Here is a 15,088-nt window from a genome sequence, read left to right as displayed (position 1 = left end):
ACATCTTTTCGGTTGATTAAAATATTTAAATAACTTTTCTTCAGAAAATGAACGGATCGCCCAACAAGCCCGCACCGACGGTGCTCTACATCAGCAATCTTCACGAATCGACCGGGTTCCACGATCTGACCCGCGAATTTTCTCGATTCGGCGCGGTCCGTTCCTCGATGATCACGCAGACCCTGACCAAAACGGGAACAAAAAAGCTCGAGAACGGCACCGTGGCGTTCTTCGATCCGGCAGCGGCGGCCAGAGCCCAGGCCGCGATGGACGGGTTCGTGTTCCGCGGAAAGCCGATGATTGTCAGCTTCGAGGAACCGCCCCGCAGGTTCTAGGTGTTCTAGGTCCGCGACAAAGTGGGCAACTTAGGTTTTCTGGAGAAAAGGTGAAATCGCAGTTTTTTGTAATGTAAAATTAAATAAACAGGATTGTCCAGAGATTTCCTTGAAATGATTTTTGACTTCCTCACCTCAATGAGGAAAGGCTATAAAATCACTCGAAAAATGAACTTCTTTATTTGACCTCGTAGACCCACCTTCGCGTATACCTATCGACTCAGAATCAAATTCTGAACAAATGTCTGTGCGTGTGTGGACTCCGGACTGGCTGAACCGATTTGGACCGTTTTGGTCTCATTTGATCCGTCTTGGGGTCCCACAAGACCCTAGTTAATATTATGAAGTTTAGAATAGTACTTCAAAAGTTATGCTAAAAAAACGATTTGGCTGTAGTTTGAAATATTGTAAAAAGGGTGGTTTTTGTAAGAACATCCGTCATGCTATATATTGTTTGAAAGGTATTTGAAAGGCCTTTCCAACGCGTTGAAAAGATTTAATATCTGACAACCCCATCAAAAGTTATGAGCACTTAAGTGTTATTTATACACTTTTTTGAGACCGGATCTCAAATATTTTGATGAAAAAGTTGTCCGGATCTGTCATGCGACCCATCGTTAGATAGGTAATCAAAAGACCTTTCCAACAAGCCCAAAAGATTGAAGATCTGAGAACCCTATCGATGGCTATAAGTACTTAAGTTTTTTTAATAAACTTTTTTTGAGGCCGGATCTCAGATATTTTGATAAAAATATGCGAGGAAGGCACCAACCACCTATAGGTGGATTAAGTAACGTTTTTTATAAAAGAAAATATTTTATGGAAATAAAAAATATATACCCCGTGGTTTATGCACGATCCATTATTTCGAGTGGGGTCGTCTCGCTTAGATGTAGGGGCTGAACTAGTGTCCGAAAGAACAAACAAAGCCCTGCAGCTCGTGTAACGGATGCATTTGGCGCGAAATTTGCACAGTCGACAAAACTTTATCGGAGAAAAAAAATCTGCGTCTCAGTAGGCTTGGAATCATTCTTCCTCTTATTGAAATTCTGGTTCTCGGCTAACACAATCAGCCTATGTACTGCGGTGAGTTGAACAAGAAAATTTTGTTTTAAAATTATTAGAAAGCTTATTTTGAGTGCATTTTATCTAGACTGACAATGGACCAACAGCCGAAGGAAGTCCGCGAGTGGACAATCGCCGTGAACGATCCGGAACCGGGTGACCCCACGGACAACGCCAAGTTTCTCTACGTCACCAACCTGGACCCGCAAACCGACGACATGGAGGTGTACTTTGCGTTCGCTCGCTTCGGCAACGTCCGGTCCTCGGCGGTGCAGCGGCACACGGTCGGAACGGGACCGGCCCGCGTGGTGCAGGCGAAGATACTGTTTTTCGATCCGGCCGCCACGGATATTGCGCTGGCCGAGATGAACGGGCGCCCGTTCCGGGGACGACCGCTCAAGGTGTCGCTGCAGGCGCCGCCAGGCGTGCCGCAATAAATAAAGTTTCTTGAAATAAAGTTAATTTCTCAAACAAAACAAAGAAGAATCTCAACCTAGCAGGCCAAGTTCAAACGCTGAAGAATGCACCCCACATGCCTTACCTTTTTTGAGTCACGGTGACCGTGACCGCGGAGTTTCGCGCGCATTGCTCAGCGTAGCCTGCCGCGATCGTCGTCGCCACGCTGCTTCTACCTGTCCTTTGATAAGATATTTATAAAAGCGACGACTGCTTTGATTCACGTGCGACTTGAATGCTACGCGAATTTTTCGCGCGTTTCTTATCAACCGGTTGACTGAGTCGTGTCACGTCGGAAGATAACCCGTTCCGACGATGATGTTGCATGATTGAGGACGTTTTTTTAGATCGCGATAATGGAAGGGAAGGAAATGGACAAAGATAGCAATCGCTTTGCATGTTGATGTCCACTGGAGGCGGGGGTTATTATGTGTTATTATCGCAGGGTAATTGAAGGCAATTTGTAAGGTGTAGAAAAACAATACTATTCTTTATTGCTCTCGTTCTTCGGGTTTAATAAGTTAACTCCTGGCTGTATGTACTTTCTTCGAGCGATCGAGCAAAAACATTCGACGACGGATTACAACGTATAACGCTAATTCTCACACGTGTACAGGATAAGTGTCAGTAGTTTTGTGTCTAATTATTGTTACAGCTCGCAATGGCCGATGTAGCTTCTTAACGGTAACGCGGGGTCCGGTTCCGGCTTAGTTGGCCGAGCCGAAGTACTCCTTGGACTTTTCCGGGTCGGCCTTCATGGTCTTCTGGCCTGGCTTCCAGTTGGCCGGGCAGACCTCGCCGTGCTCGTCGGTGAACTGGAATGCCTGGACCAGACGGAGCACCTCGTCGACGCTGCGTCCCACGGGCAGGTCGTTGATGGTGATCTGGCGCAGGTTCTGCTGGCCGTCGATGATGAACAGGCCACGGAACGTGACTCCGCTCTCCTCCTGCAGCACTCCGTAGTCACGGGCGATCTTCATCGATTTGTCCGCCAGCAGGGGAATGTCCAGCGCGCCAACTCCGCCCTCCTTGCGCGGCGTGTTCGTCCAGGCCAGATGGGTAAAGTGAGAATCGGTCGAGCATCCGATCAGGGCGCAGTTGATCTTCTCGAACTCGCTGGCGCGATCCGAAAAGGCGATGATCTCCGTGGGGCACACGAAGGTAAAGTCCAGCGGGTAGAAGAACAGCACCACGTACTTGCCGGCGTAGTCCTCCAGCTTGATCTCCTGGAAGGCACCCTTAACAACGGCGGTTCCGGAGAACTTGGGCGCGGGCTTCTGCAGCTCTGGGACAGGCATGATGTAGCTGCAAACAAAAATATTTTAAATTAAATTGTGTAACACTAATGCAAGCTGAAAGTCGTGACCTCAATTACTCTTCTTTTTGGTAATTACGACTAGTCAACGACCATTAGCGTGCGGCCTGCTTGGACACGCGGCGCAGGTAAAAGGAGGCAACAAAAAAAGAAGCAGAGAAAAAAACCGGTTTATCGATCCAAGTGGCCGCTGCTAACCCACACCGTTAGAAAAATTAAGAAATCGTACAACTCGCGGATGACCAAAATCCTAAACCGGTACGGTGGTAATGAAATTCAATTGATTTTTTCCACCTTTCTTCTTTCATTTTCATTTTATTACGCCACCGCGGTCCCGCAAAAGCTTGCTTCGCTGCACTTGATTCCGTATGCATCCAAGCAGGCCGGCCGGCCGGTGTAAAATTGCATTCTGGCGATTAATCATCGTGTTCGACGGGGGGCTTTCCCTTTCAGTTTTAGCCGGTTTTCCATATGATTTTAACCGCGGAACCAGTTTTCCTTGCGGCAATGGCGACCTTGGACCGTGGGATCTTTCGAGTTACGCTTCTTATCAGCGAAGCTTCAACATGTGTGTGATAACAGCTTGTACTAATCGCTGTTTTGTCTATCTGTTCTGTTACTCAGTGAGAGGGGAAAAAAACACTGACTAGAACATAGTGGTGCGAGAAACTCGCTCGTTTTTCTAGAAATTTCGATACATTGCCGGAGAGGCGTGCGTTTTCATGAAGTGACGTGTATTTTGCACACACCAAACAAAATGGCAACTATCTCGGCGAGCAAAGTCAAACTCGAGAGAAGCCAAATTGGCAAAACAATTGCCAGGTCCCCACCCCCCTCCCACCACCTTCAGGCGGACGTCGGAAGACCCACCGGGTCGTGCGATTTAAATCCGAGAAGTGTACATAATTATCTTGTTCCTCTCCGTTCCGTACATCATCCTGAACATGAGAGCTTACATAAAGATTGCTAGACGCGCTCGAAAATTACCCACTCGAAGCCATGATTGATGCATTCGAGTACCGGTGCTCCACCATGACAACTATTGTTCAATTATTGTAACTTTCAAGAGGGTGGAAAACGAAGCCATTCGCTCCACGAAGAATAACAAGAAAAAATCAATTCCACGACTCTGGAATTTCATCACCCCAGCAAGCGATTGCGAAATCGACCAGTTACTTGCATGGAGAAGCAAAAAAAAAAAAATCTAGACTAATCGAAGCAACCCAGCAATCCTTTCCCTTACCTTAGTAACACTTCCGGCGACGGATCAAAGCGAGAGAGATTGAGATGATTAGAGATGACCGGCTTTTTGCTTCTCCAAAAACGCCTGCTGGACAAGACACAAAACTGGACTGGACTGGCGGAACCGAATTACGAGACTGAACTGCACGATGTCGGCCGCGAGCTGAGAACACTTTGGTCGGGTTGGGGGCTTCGGGGGGTCATTTCTGAACTACGTGAACATTTACTAAATAATAATTTTCTTCGTCAAATATTTTCAAACAATTTTTAATAAAATCAAAATGTTTTTCGAAATCAAAAAATAGTCGGATCTATTTCAAATTACACAATTTACAGACGTCCCCACAGAGCGAAGAAGAGATTCATCATCGGTTCGTCGCTGAGACCAGCTGAACAAAAGCATGAAGCGTCGCGGCGCGGAAACGGTTAGAGCGGGGTGCAGAAGCGCGGGAAAAGGGTTTTGCGCGAGCACGATGAGAGAGGCATGTCGTCGTTAGAGAAGAGCGCGCGGGTTCGGGTTTGCAACGGTGTTAGTTTGATCGGGCATTTGATTGTGGTTGTTTAAACAACCCGAGCAAAACAGTTTGAAATATTTGTAAGAAATCGTAGATTTTAAAAGATTTTCTTACTCTAACCAAATTTAACAACTGATTAATAAATTAAGACCTTAGTGATTTACGAATGTTTCCCCCATATCGTTTACTAAAATAAGGATTGTTTAACTGAAAAAAAACACTCTAACGTCAAAACCACTGAACAAACTGATGTTGACATTGAAATTTCATTGTTCGACGATTTCCAAACACGTGGTTTCAAGCTTTTGACAGCTTTTAGTCGTTCCAATTAGTGAATTCGGGTTAGCTAATTCGAATGCAGTTTCATTCGACTTAGCGAATCCACTCTGTGTTGAATATAACATTTTTAGTTATTTTGTTTCTTCAAAATTTGATGCTGTTTGAAGCTAAAACATATTTAAAGCATTGCTAAAATAAATTATACGACGTGCTTATCAAATATCAATCGAACAATTATTTAAAGAAAGCTTTAAACGTAAAAATAATATGCTAAAAAATATTAAGGGATCATCCATAAACCACGTGGAAACTTTTTTGGAAATGTCGAACCCCCCTGAAGTGTCCACGTGGTTTATGGATGGTCCCTAAGGTTAAAACATGAATCATTTAGGAATGTTTTTTTCTAAATAAGGCAAATTTGACAGAGAATTTTAAAACTTGTCAGAGCAATTTATCTAAAAAAATCAAAGAATAAGCAAAATTTTTCAGAGCTTCTACAAACTAAAAAAAAAGAACAACTTGAATACACTCAAACCCCGATGGTTTGACACCAACTGTTGTCAAACGAACGGGGTCACTTTTTAGTTTGACACCCCTTTTACACGGAGTTCACACACACTAACAAACGTTTATTTTGATAGTGTTCGTGAGCACCGTGTAAAAAGTGACAGTTCGTCACTTTTTAGTTTGACTTTGACCAACCAACGGGGTACAAACTAAAAAAGTGTCAAACGAAAAAGTGACCAACCACCGGGGGTTGAGTGTACAGTCTTTCCCATAATGGATTTTCACCATCTATCATATTTGCTTTTAATTTTTAATTTAGCAATAGTAGTTTATGCAACAAGTTGCATAAAGACGAGTGCGGAAAAAATCAAGTTTTGCAACGAGTTCCATACAACATTTTTTGCAATTCCAAAAAACACCGATTGAGTGAAATTTTATGTCAAATTTTCATGTATTTCGTCAATAAATCGTTTAAATATTAAAAAAAGTTGAAAAGTGTTACTTTTCGAAACAAGTGCTGAAAAGTTCAACTTTTCAGCACCCATTTCAGTGCTGAAAAGTAGAACTTTTCAGCATTTATTTTGAAAAGTGTTGCTATTCGATTCTGTTATTTTTGGTATAGAAAAGTAGGCTATTTCGTCGTTCAAGAATGACAGGAAAAGTAAGTAGTTTCACGACGGAATTGCAAAAAAATATGTTTCACAAATCCGTCGTGAAACTACTTATTTTTCCTGTCATTCTTGAACGACGAAATAGCCTACTTTTCTGAACCAAAAATAACAGAATCGAATAGCAACACTTTTCAAAATAAATGCTGAAAAGTTCTACTTTTCAGCACTGAAATGGGTGCTGAAAAGTTGAACTTTTCAGCACTTGTTTCGAAAAGTAACACTTTTCAACATTTTTTTGATTTAAACGATTTATTGACAAAATACATGAAAATTTTTCTTAAAATTTCACTCAATGGGTGTTTTCGGAATTGCAAAAAATGTTGTATGGAACTCGTTGCAAAACTTGATTTTTTCAGCACTCTTCGTATTTATCCAACTCGGTGAACCTCGTTGGATAAATGTACGACTCGTGCTGAAAAAAACCTCTTTTTGCAACTTGTTGCATAAACTACTATTTTTGGTGTTCTCAAACTTTAAAAAAATCAAATATCATTGTATAAATTATTTGATCCGTGATTGTGACTGGAATTTATTTGAATTTTCTAGAAAATCTAATTGATTGTTTCTTGAATTTTCAGTCGTCCCCACTGTCGTGATCGGGGACTTTCTTTTATAATAAAAACACAGATATTTTGCAATTAACAAACAACACGTCTTATTCCACAGAAATTAACCACAAAACTGATTTGACAATCTTCATTCTCTCTTTCGCCGGCCGCGCGCATCTCGTTGTTTTCTCGCTCGTTGTTCTCTCTCGCAGCTCGCTAGCGCGCTCTCGCACTCAATCCACAATCAGCTAACAAGGCAATATTCATGAAGGTGCGCACTTTTTGTTGCGCTCTTAACTCTTATTTATGAATTATATCAATCTTATAATAAATACTCATTTAATAATTTATTACATATTCAATCCTGCAACCCATAATCCCTACATTCTCCCTCTTTTCTACTCTCAAGATGACGAATATCAATCATAATTCCTAACAGAAAAATTGCATGAATGCTAAATCAATCAATATTTTTTTTTAATTTCCTAAAAGATTTTCGTCGGGTTCCTCGACTTTGTTTCCATGCTGATCTAAATACGAAAGCGCAGTCCTCGAAATGTTTCATCTATGTTGTCCAAGAGACTGACATCCGATCGCAGGAGTTGTAGAAAATGGAATGCGCTGATGAGGTTGAAAATTTAAAAACACCTGAAAATATAAGAAAAAGAAAAAACGAGGAGAAAAACAAAAACCACAAATATTTCTCAAATAAACGCAGGTTTATCAATTTTTTATGCAATACGAAATTAGTGATTGTTTACCTGATTTTCTTTAAATTTTATGTAATTTAAAATTAAAAAGCAAATTTTAAAAACATTGCTGAAACAACACGATTTAAAAAAATAATAATTCAAATTCAAAAGCAATTTTTATTTTTTTAAACATTTCGATAAATGGAATCACATTATTTTTATTCATTATCATTTTGTGAATATGAAATATAAAACAATGTGTTCTAAATTCAAAAATCTAACATGTTGCTGACTTAAACAACAAATGAAGCATAATTCTGGCGTTTTTAAAGTTTTAAATTTATGTGTACCATAAAAAACAAAGAATAAACATTTCTAAAAATATATACAATGTGGTAATTTATTTAACTTATTTAAAAAAAATCTGAAACAAAAAATATGACAGGCACAGATATTGTTTTTACTCAAATTTACACTTTGAATTTATGTGCGCCCGCCACGGAGTTCAAACCGATCTATGGATTATGAGCCCAAGCCCAGTGCCACGTCCGATTGATCCACCAGACGGGACTTGAAGGTAAACATAAACTGATTTTAATATAGCAGACGTGACGAAAAGTATATGTTTGTAATTAATACCCAAAAACACCCAAAATGAATCTACAAGCAAGCTTATTCCTTCCTCATTTTTAATATTTTTATCTGTACTTTTCTGTAATTTATTCCCAACCAAGCTGTACAGCTAAACCAAACAACATTTTTTTTTAAATAAAGGCTAGTATGGAGATCGGAAGGAAAGGGGTCAAGAAACAGCTTTACGAACAGCAGAACAAAGGAGAGGGAGCGTTTTCTTGAGGCTTTTCTTCACCCTATCTGGCTTGCTTTCGTTTCTACTGCTGCCCATTTGATTTTTTTCTTGACCGGTTCCTTCCGATGTGCAAACACCGCTTAACATTGTATCAAAAATTACCGCATTTTAACTAATTTTGAAACTGTTAATAAATCATGGCAAAAATTACTAAAATGCAAAATCAGTAATATTTTCGAAGAATTTGTTTTCATCAGTACCGGTACACTTTTATAAAATAAAAAATAGTCCATATTTCAGTTTAAGATGATTTCTTGAAAAGCAATCTCAATAAATGAAGCAAATTGCAAAACTAATATAAATAATTCAATTAATGCTCAAAATGTGCTTTGCTGCACAAAATACATTTTTTTATAAAAAAAATAAAATCAAATGTTGTTTATTTTTGCCACAAAAGCTTTCTTTAAAAAAAAATTACCGATTTAACGATTTTGTTCTGTAAATGCATGGTAGTATCAACATTTTTCAACTTTTATATTAAAAATTTTGAACTTTCTATTAATATTCACTTACGCGATCTTTTAACCAGACAAACGATAGTTTTTACCGAATAGTAATAACTTAATAATATTTTTGTTTATCTTGAAACAAAACATAATACAGAAAATATTATTCTAATGAATAAAACAAAATCATGTGGTAAATTGTTGCAATAAAAATAAAATATATAAACTGAAATAAATGCCGTTCCGCTATATTCGATTTCTATTATATGTCAAATTAATTTTCTCTTCAAATTGTATTTATTGCAGCTAAAGGTATGGATTCAAGCACTTTTGATATTACCGTAGATTAGATTATTCAATGTTACATTTAATCATGATCAAAACAATGTTTAAGGTCATATTATTTATATATACCTTCAAAATGTACTGTGCTTATCAGATAACAACAAAAAACATATTTTATTCAATTATTCTTGTAATGCATAGATGTATAGATTGCAATCTGACTACTTTCTCAAAGAGTTCCAGCTCAGGCGAAAATTTTTTCAAACTATCACCACAGAGGTCTGTCAGGCTCCAACACGGAGGAGACAATATCCTAACCATAATTTCCTTCAAAACGTATCTTGCTTATCTAAAAATAGCTGAAAGATTTTTTTATGTTTTATATTTAAATATTTTGTTTTATTTTTCTCGTAATGTAAAATGGGTTTCAAGCAACTTTGATATATTACTTGAGTAGATTGTTCACAGAAACTTAATTTTTTTTAATCACGATCTTTACGATCCCTGTCAATAATTTAAAATTTTAACTTTTTCTTTGCTGATAAACTCCTGTTATGTAATTTGAAAAAGTTTGGTTTCATAATTATGTACAATCGATTAAAGAACCCCAAAGTTTCTTTAATTTATTTCAAAATAATGTTTCTCTTAATTTAATTTTGATATATTTACATTACTAAAATTCTGAAAGTTTTTTTTTAACTCAATAAAATGATACAGTGTTGAAATATAATTTCTATCAAAATTAATTAATGATTTTGAACTATTTTGATACAAATAACAGATATTGCATTGAAAAATAAAAATAAATATAATAAATATTCCCTAGTTTTTTTTAAATAATGTTTTGTTTTCGTTGCTCAAATTGTCACTTATACTTCTCAACTCAAAATTAATATTTAAATATTTTTATTATTTTCTCTTGTGACGCAACGCTCTCACACTTTAAATTATATTTTAAACATTTCTGATGATTAATCATTCCTTTATTTATTATTTAAAAATGCATCAAATTAATTATTAAGTGAATTATTTTACCTTTTTTTAACTAATAATGTATTGTTCATGTTAACGATTGCTTAAATTTTTACTTCCCTGTGAAATAATGTTGGGTTTCAAGCAACTTTTGTATCACAGCTGAGTAAATCGATTAAAGTAACAATTAACCATAACAACTATCAATATGGAATACTTAATCATTAACGTCTTTCAATTTAGAGGTTTGTCTTTCAAGAGAGGACAACTCCAGTGTTAGTGACAACCGTTTTAGTTCTATTCGATGAATTTAAAATCATTTTTTTAGGTAGTTCACAGACATAACGCTAAAATACATATTGCTTTATTTGTGGATACCAAAAAGTGCTCACTTTCACATTTAAATTTATTTATTCATTTTCTTAGGTCAATTTATTTTGTGATTTTAAAGACGGTCCTTAATTGAATGAAAAGATTAGCTGAACAATATATTTTGAAAATCCATAAGGCTCCTTCTGCGAAGTTATTTAAAAAAAAATCATCACAAAAGTCTGTCGGGTTCCTTTATCGAGGAGATTGTTATCTGACTGCTTTCGCAAAGAACTCAAGCACAGTTTATTCATTTTTTTTAATCTGACTACCATCGCAGAGGTCTGTCAGGCTCCAACACAGAGGAGACTTTTTTCTGACTATCATCGCAGAGGTCTGTCAGGCTCCAACACAGAGGAGACTTTTTTCTGACTATCATCGCAGAGGTCTGTCAGGCTCCAACACAGAGGAGACTTTTTTTCTGACTACCATCGCAGAGGTCTGTCAGGCTCCAACACAGAGGAGACTTTTTTTCTGACTACCATCGCAGAGGTCTGTCAGGCTCCAACACAGAGGAGACTTTTTTCTGACTACCATCGCAGAGGTCTGTCAGGCTCCAACACAGAGGAGACTTTTTTTCTGACTACCATCGCAGAGGTCTGTCAGGCTCCAACACAGAGGAGACTTTTTTCTGACTACCATCGCAGAGGTCTGTCAGGCTCCAACACAGAGGAGACTTTTTTCTGACTACCATCGCAGAGGTCTGTCAGGCTCCAACACAGAGGAGACTTTTTTCTGACTACCATCGCAGAGGTCTGTCAGGCTCCAACACAGAGGAGACTTTTTTTCTGACTACCATCGCAGAGGTCTGTCAGGCTCCAACACAGAGGAGACTTTTTTTCTGACTACCATCGCAGAGGTCTGTCAGGCTCCAACACAGAGGAGACTTTTTTCTGACTACCATCGCAGAGGTCTGTCAGGCTCCAACACAGAGGAGACTTTTTTTCTGACTACCATCGCAGAGGTCTGTCAGGCTCCAACACAGAGGAGACTTTTTTCTGACTATCATCGCAGAGGTCTGTCAGGCTCCAACACAGAGGAGACTTTTTTTCTGACTACCATCGCAGAGGTCTGTCAGGCTCCAACACAGAGGAGACTTTTTTCTGACTACCATCGCAGAGGTCTGTCAGGCTCCAACACAGAGGAGACTTTTTTTCTGACTACCATCGCAGAGGTCTGTCAGGCTCCAACACAGAGGAGACTTTTTTCTGACTACCATCGCAGAGGTCTGTCAGGCTCCAACACAGAGGAGACTTTTTTCTGACTACCATCGCAGAGGTCTGTCAGGCTCCAACACAGAGGAGACTTTTTTTCTGACTACCATCGCAGAGGTCTGTCAGGCTCCAACACAGAGGAGACTTTTTTTCTGACTACCATCGCAGAGGTCTGTCAGGCTCCAACACAGAGGAGACTTTTTTTCTGACTACCATCGCAGAGGTCTGTCAGGCTCCAACACAGAGGAGACTTTTTTCTGACTACCATCGCAGAGGTCTGTCAGGCTCCAACACAGAGGAGACTTTTTTTCTGACTACCATCGCAGAGGTTTGTCAGTCTCCAACACAGAAGAGACTTCAAAATTAACTATGACTAATCAATTATAACGGCAAAAGACGTTGCTCAAATCAAATTTCAAAACAAAGCATTGGTCATCAATTACCATATAAACAATCAAATATTGCGTCAAATTTAAAACTCAAAATTGCCCATCATAAAACAACAATCAAATATTGCATGAAATTCAAAACCGAAAAAAAATACCGTTCTATAATAACAAAACTCAAATTCAGAAAACAAATCTTGGCCTTCGATTGCCACAACAAAAAGCAAATCTATCATCATATTCAAAATAATAACTGGTTTTCGATTACCACAATATCAATCAAACCTCGTATCTTACTCGAAACAAAATATTGGTTTTCATTTATCGCAAAAATAAGCAAATTTGTCATCTTATCATAACAAAACTTTGGGCTTTAATTCCCTCATCAACAATCAAATCTTTCAATCAAAATTAAACCTGTAAATTTTGTAATTTGTGATTTTATTGAACTTTGTATCAAGTCATTGCCACAACAAGCATATCTTTCATTAAATTTAAAACAAAACTAACAAGAAGCAAATATTTATCTTATTCAAAAATAAACATTGGTCTTTAATTATCAAAATAACCAGCATCCAATCCAAAATAAAAAATAAAAATAATGATCATAAAACAAAACATTGGTCGTCAATTATAATAACAACAATAAAATTCAAACAACAAATTTGATTTCAATTACCAAAACAACAACTAAATTTAAAAACAAATTATCTACCTCCAATAGCAAACTAATCCTCCATCAAATTCAAAACGAAATATTGATTTTCAATTTCCACAATCTTGTCAAATCTTTTGTCAAATTATAAACAAAATATTGATTTTCATCAATCACAAAAATAAGAAAAAAATTGAAGTTTAATTCGTAACAAAACATTGGAGTTCAATTTCCACAACAACAATTATACATTGCATCAAATTAAAAACAAAACATTGGTCGTCAATCAAAACAACAACAATCAAATCTAAAGCAAAAATGTGATTGTATAAAAAACAATCAAATTTCGAGCAAATTATTTGCCTTCAAATTCCACCATAAACTTAGAATAAAACATTGGTTTTCAATTATCACAACGAAAAGCCAAACTAACTACTTCAAAACAAAACATTCGTTCCCAATATCACAACAACAAGCAAATCATTCATTAAATTCAAGACCGCAGATAGTTTTATGCCTTTTATCAATTTCAAATAACAAGTTCAAGCAAAAAGAGCAAAAATCTACCTGTTTCAAAACAGAGGCAAAACAACAAAGCGAAACTTTGGACCTGCATCCTGGCAGGTAAACAAAACTGTTGGATTTCACAACACAACAATTCAAACAAAACAAATGATCTTTCATGAATCAAAAGGTTCGACTTACCGGACTGTGCCATTGTCGTGATCGGGGACTTTCTTTTATAATAAAAACACAGATATTTTGCAATTAACAAACAACACGTCTTATTCCACAGAAATTAACCACAAAACTGATTTGACAATCTTCATTCTCTCTTTCGCCGGCCGCGCGCATCTCGTTGTTTTCTCGCTCGTTGTTCTCTCTCGCAGCTCGCTAGCGCGCTCTCGCACTCAATCCACAATCAGCTAACAAGGCAATATTCATGAAGGTGCGCACTTTTTGTTGCGCTCTTAACTCTTATTTATGAATTATATCAATCTTATAATAAATACTCATTTAATAATTTATTACATATTCAATCCTGCAACCCATAATCCCTACACCCACCCCATCAAAAATATTTTAAAAATTAGGTGATTTTTTTGTTCAAGAGTCTTCAAAATTTCAGCAAAGTTACAAGTGCAATCAACTTAATGTTTTGTTTATGATACTATTAAAACACCATTGTTTAAAAATTCCCAAAAATATCTTTTAAGCCAAAACTTTAATGCATCAGATTTTAAATTAAAACCTCTTACTTCAAACCAATCTAACAGCACTATTTAAAAAAAATCTGAGCTACTTTTTTCAAATTTAAACAGGCAGAGCTGAATAGAAAAGAACATAATTTTAATTTACTTAAATTGAGCTCTGTATGTAATAAGGCTTTCTAGGCCCAGTGAAAAAAATATAATTTAACCCAAAAATGACGAACTTCTCGTCACAGTGTCCTGATGCAAACAATGATCGAGCTCGAGCTGTCACAGCCCTGCGAAGTATGTTGGCTGACATATCGGGCGGTCAGTAAAAAAAAAACAGCTAGAAGTCGCCTGACTAAAAACTTTTGCTAGAAAGAGATAGGAAACCTGATGCAAACAAACGTCCAGCTGTAATGTAAACATACTTTGAATGTGTTGGTAAATTTCTGACTAGAAAGCCTTATAGAGTTATCTACGTGCGCATGTATTGCGTGTACGTACACGAAAAAAAGTGAGGTTAAATTTTGTACCAGCCAGCAAAACAAATGGTGTGCTAGTGTGTGTGAGATCGGGCTTAGATAGCTCTATAGAGTTATCTAAGCCCGAGCTCACGCACACTAGCACCCCATTTGTTTTGCTGGTGGGTACAAAATTTAACCTCAATCTTTTTCGTGTACGTACACGCAATACATGCGCACGTAGATAACTCTATTCCCATCTTTGTTTAAAGTCAATAAACCGTTATTGAAATCTGTACTTGTTGTTTTTAGAAGAAAAAGCATTTTTTTTATTTGAAATTCACATTGGCCTATGTGAGCTCGTACGTAAACCACGTGGCTTCCAAATTTTAAAATTTCCCCATACCCCACGGACCGTGGATTTTTTTGCATTTTTTTTTTACTTTTGGATCATGGTCCCCTCACTTTCCCCTCCTACCCCCACCAAAAAAACCACGCGGTTTATTGACGAGCCATGAACATTAAATTGCTTAACATTCCAACGCCCAAGGCTCCAAAAAAGTTGGAACGGTAATTTCAACTCGATGGTTCTCGGGCATAACTCAACCAAT

At 37.6% G+C, this 15,088-nt stretch overlaps 3 protein-coding genes across 4 annotated transcripts in view; 2 read left to right on the top strand and 1 right to left on the bottom strand.

Moving 5' to 3' along the window:
* LOC120423791 (uncharacterized) overlaps positions 1-450 on the top strand; it is a 2,431-nt gene extending 1,981 nt beyond the window's left edge. For both annotated transcript variants that reach the window (XR_008212257.1, XM_052708912.1), the window contains one exon: positions 45-450. The gene's annotated coding sequence lies outside the window, so the exon portion shown is untranslated. The remainder of the gene's footprint in view (positions 1-44) is intronic.
* A 724-nt stretch (positions 451-1,174) lies between these two features.
* LOC120428931 (uncharacterized) lies at positions 1,175-1,919 on the top strand. Its single transcript, XM_039594075.2, has 2 exons — positions 1,175-1,421; positions 1,489-1,919. Exon 2 carries the CDS (start codon positions 1,496-1,498, stop codon positions 1,835-1,837), a length of 342 nt encoding a protein of 113 aa, XP_039450009.1. The 5' UTR covers positions 1,175-1,421; positions 1,489-1,495; the 3' UTR covers positions 1,838-1,919.
* A 397-nt stretch (positions 1,920-2,316) lies between these two features.
* Positions 2,317-4,575, bottom strand: LOC120428930 (peroxiredoxin 1). The gene is made up of 2 exons (XM_039594074.2): positions 4,415-4,575; positions 2,317-3,161 (listed from the first exon to the last, which is right to left on the bottom strand). Exon 2 carries the CDS (start codon positions 3,152-3,154, stop codon positions 2,564-2,566), a length of 591 nt encoding a protein of 196 aa, XP_039450008.1. The 5' UTR covers positions 3,155-3,161; positions 4,415-4,575; the 3' UTR covers positions 2,317-2,563.
* Positions 4,576-15,088: the final 10,513 nt, after the last annotated feature.

The sequence above is a fragment of the Culex pipiens genome, chromosome 2, assembly GCF_016801865.2.
Source record: "Culex pipiens pallens isolate TS chromosome 2, TS_CPP_V2, whole genome shotgun sequence".
Classification (NCBI taxonomy): Eukaryota; Metazoa; Arthropoda; class Insecta; order Diptera; family Culicidae; genus Culex; species Culex pipiens.
Note: the sequence above shows the minus strand (reverse complement) of the source record. Positions and strands in the feature narration are given on the sequence as shown.

Bases quoted from the DNA above. Each gene is read 5' to 3' on its own strand.
- LOC120428931 (XM_039594075.2), top strand. From the start codon at position 1,496: ATGGACCAACAGCCGAAGGAAGTCCGCGAGTGGACAATCGCCGTGAAC.
- LOC120428930 (XM_039594074.2), bottom strand. From the start codon at position 3,154: ATGCCTGTCCCAGAGCTGCAGAAGCCCGCGCCCAAGTTCTCCGGAACC.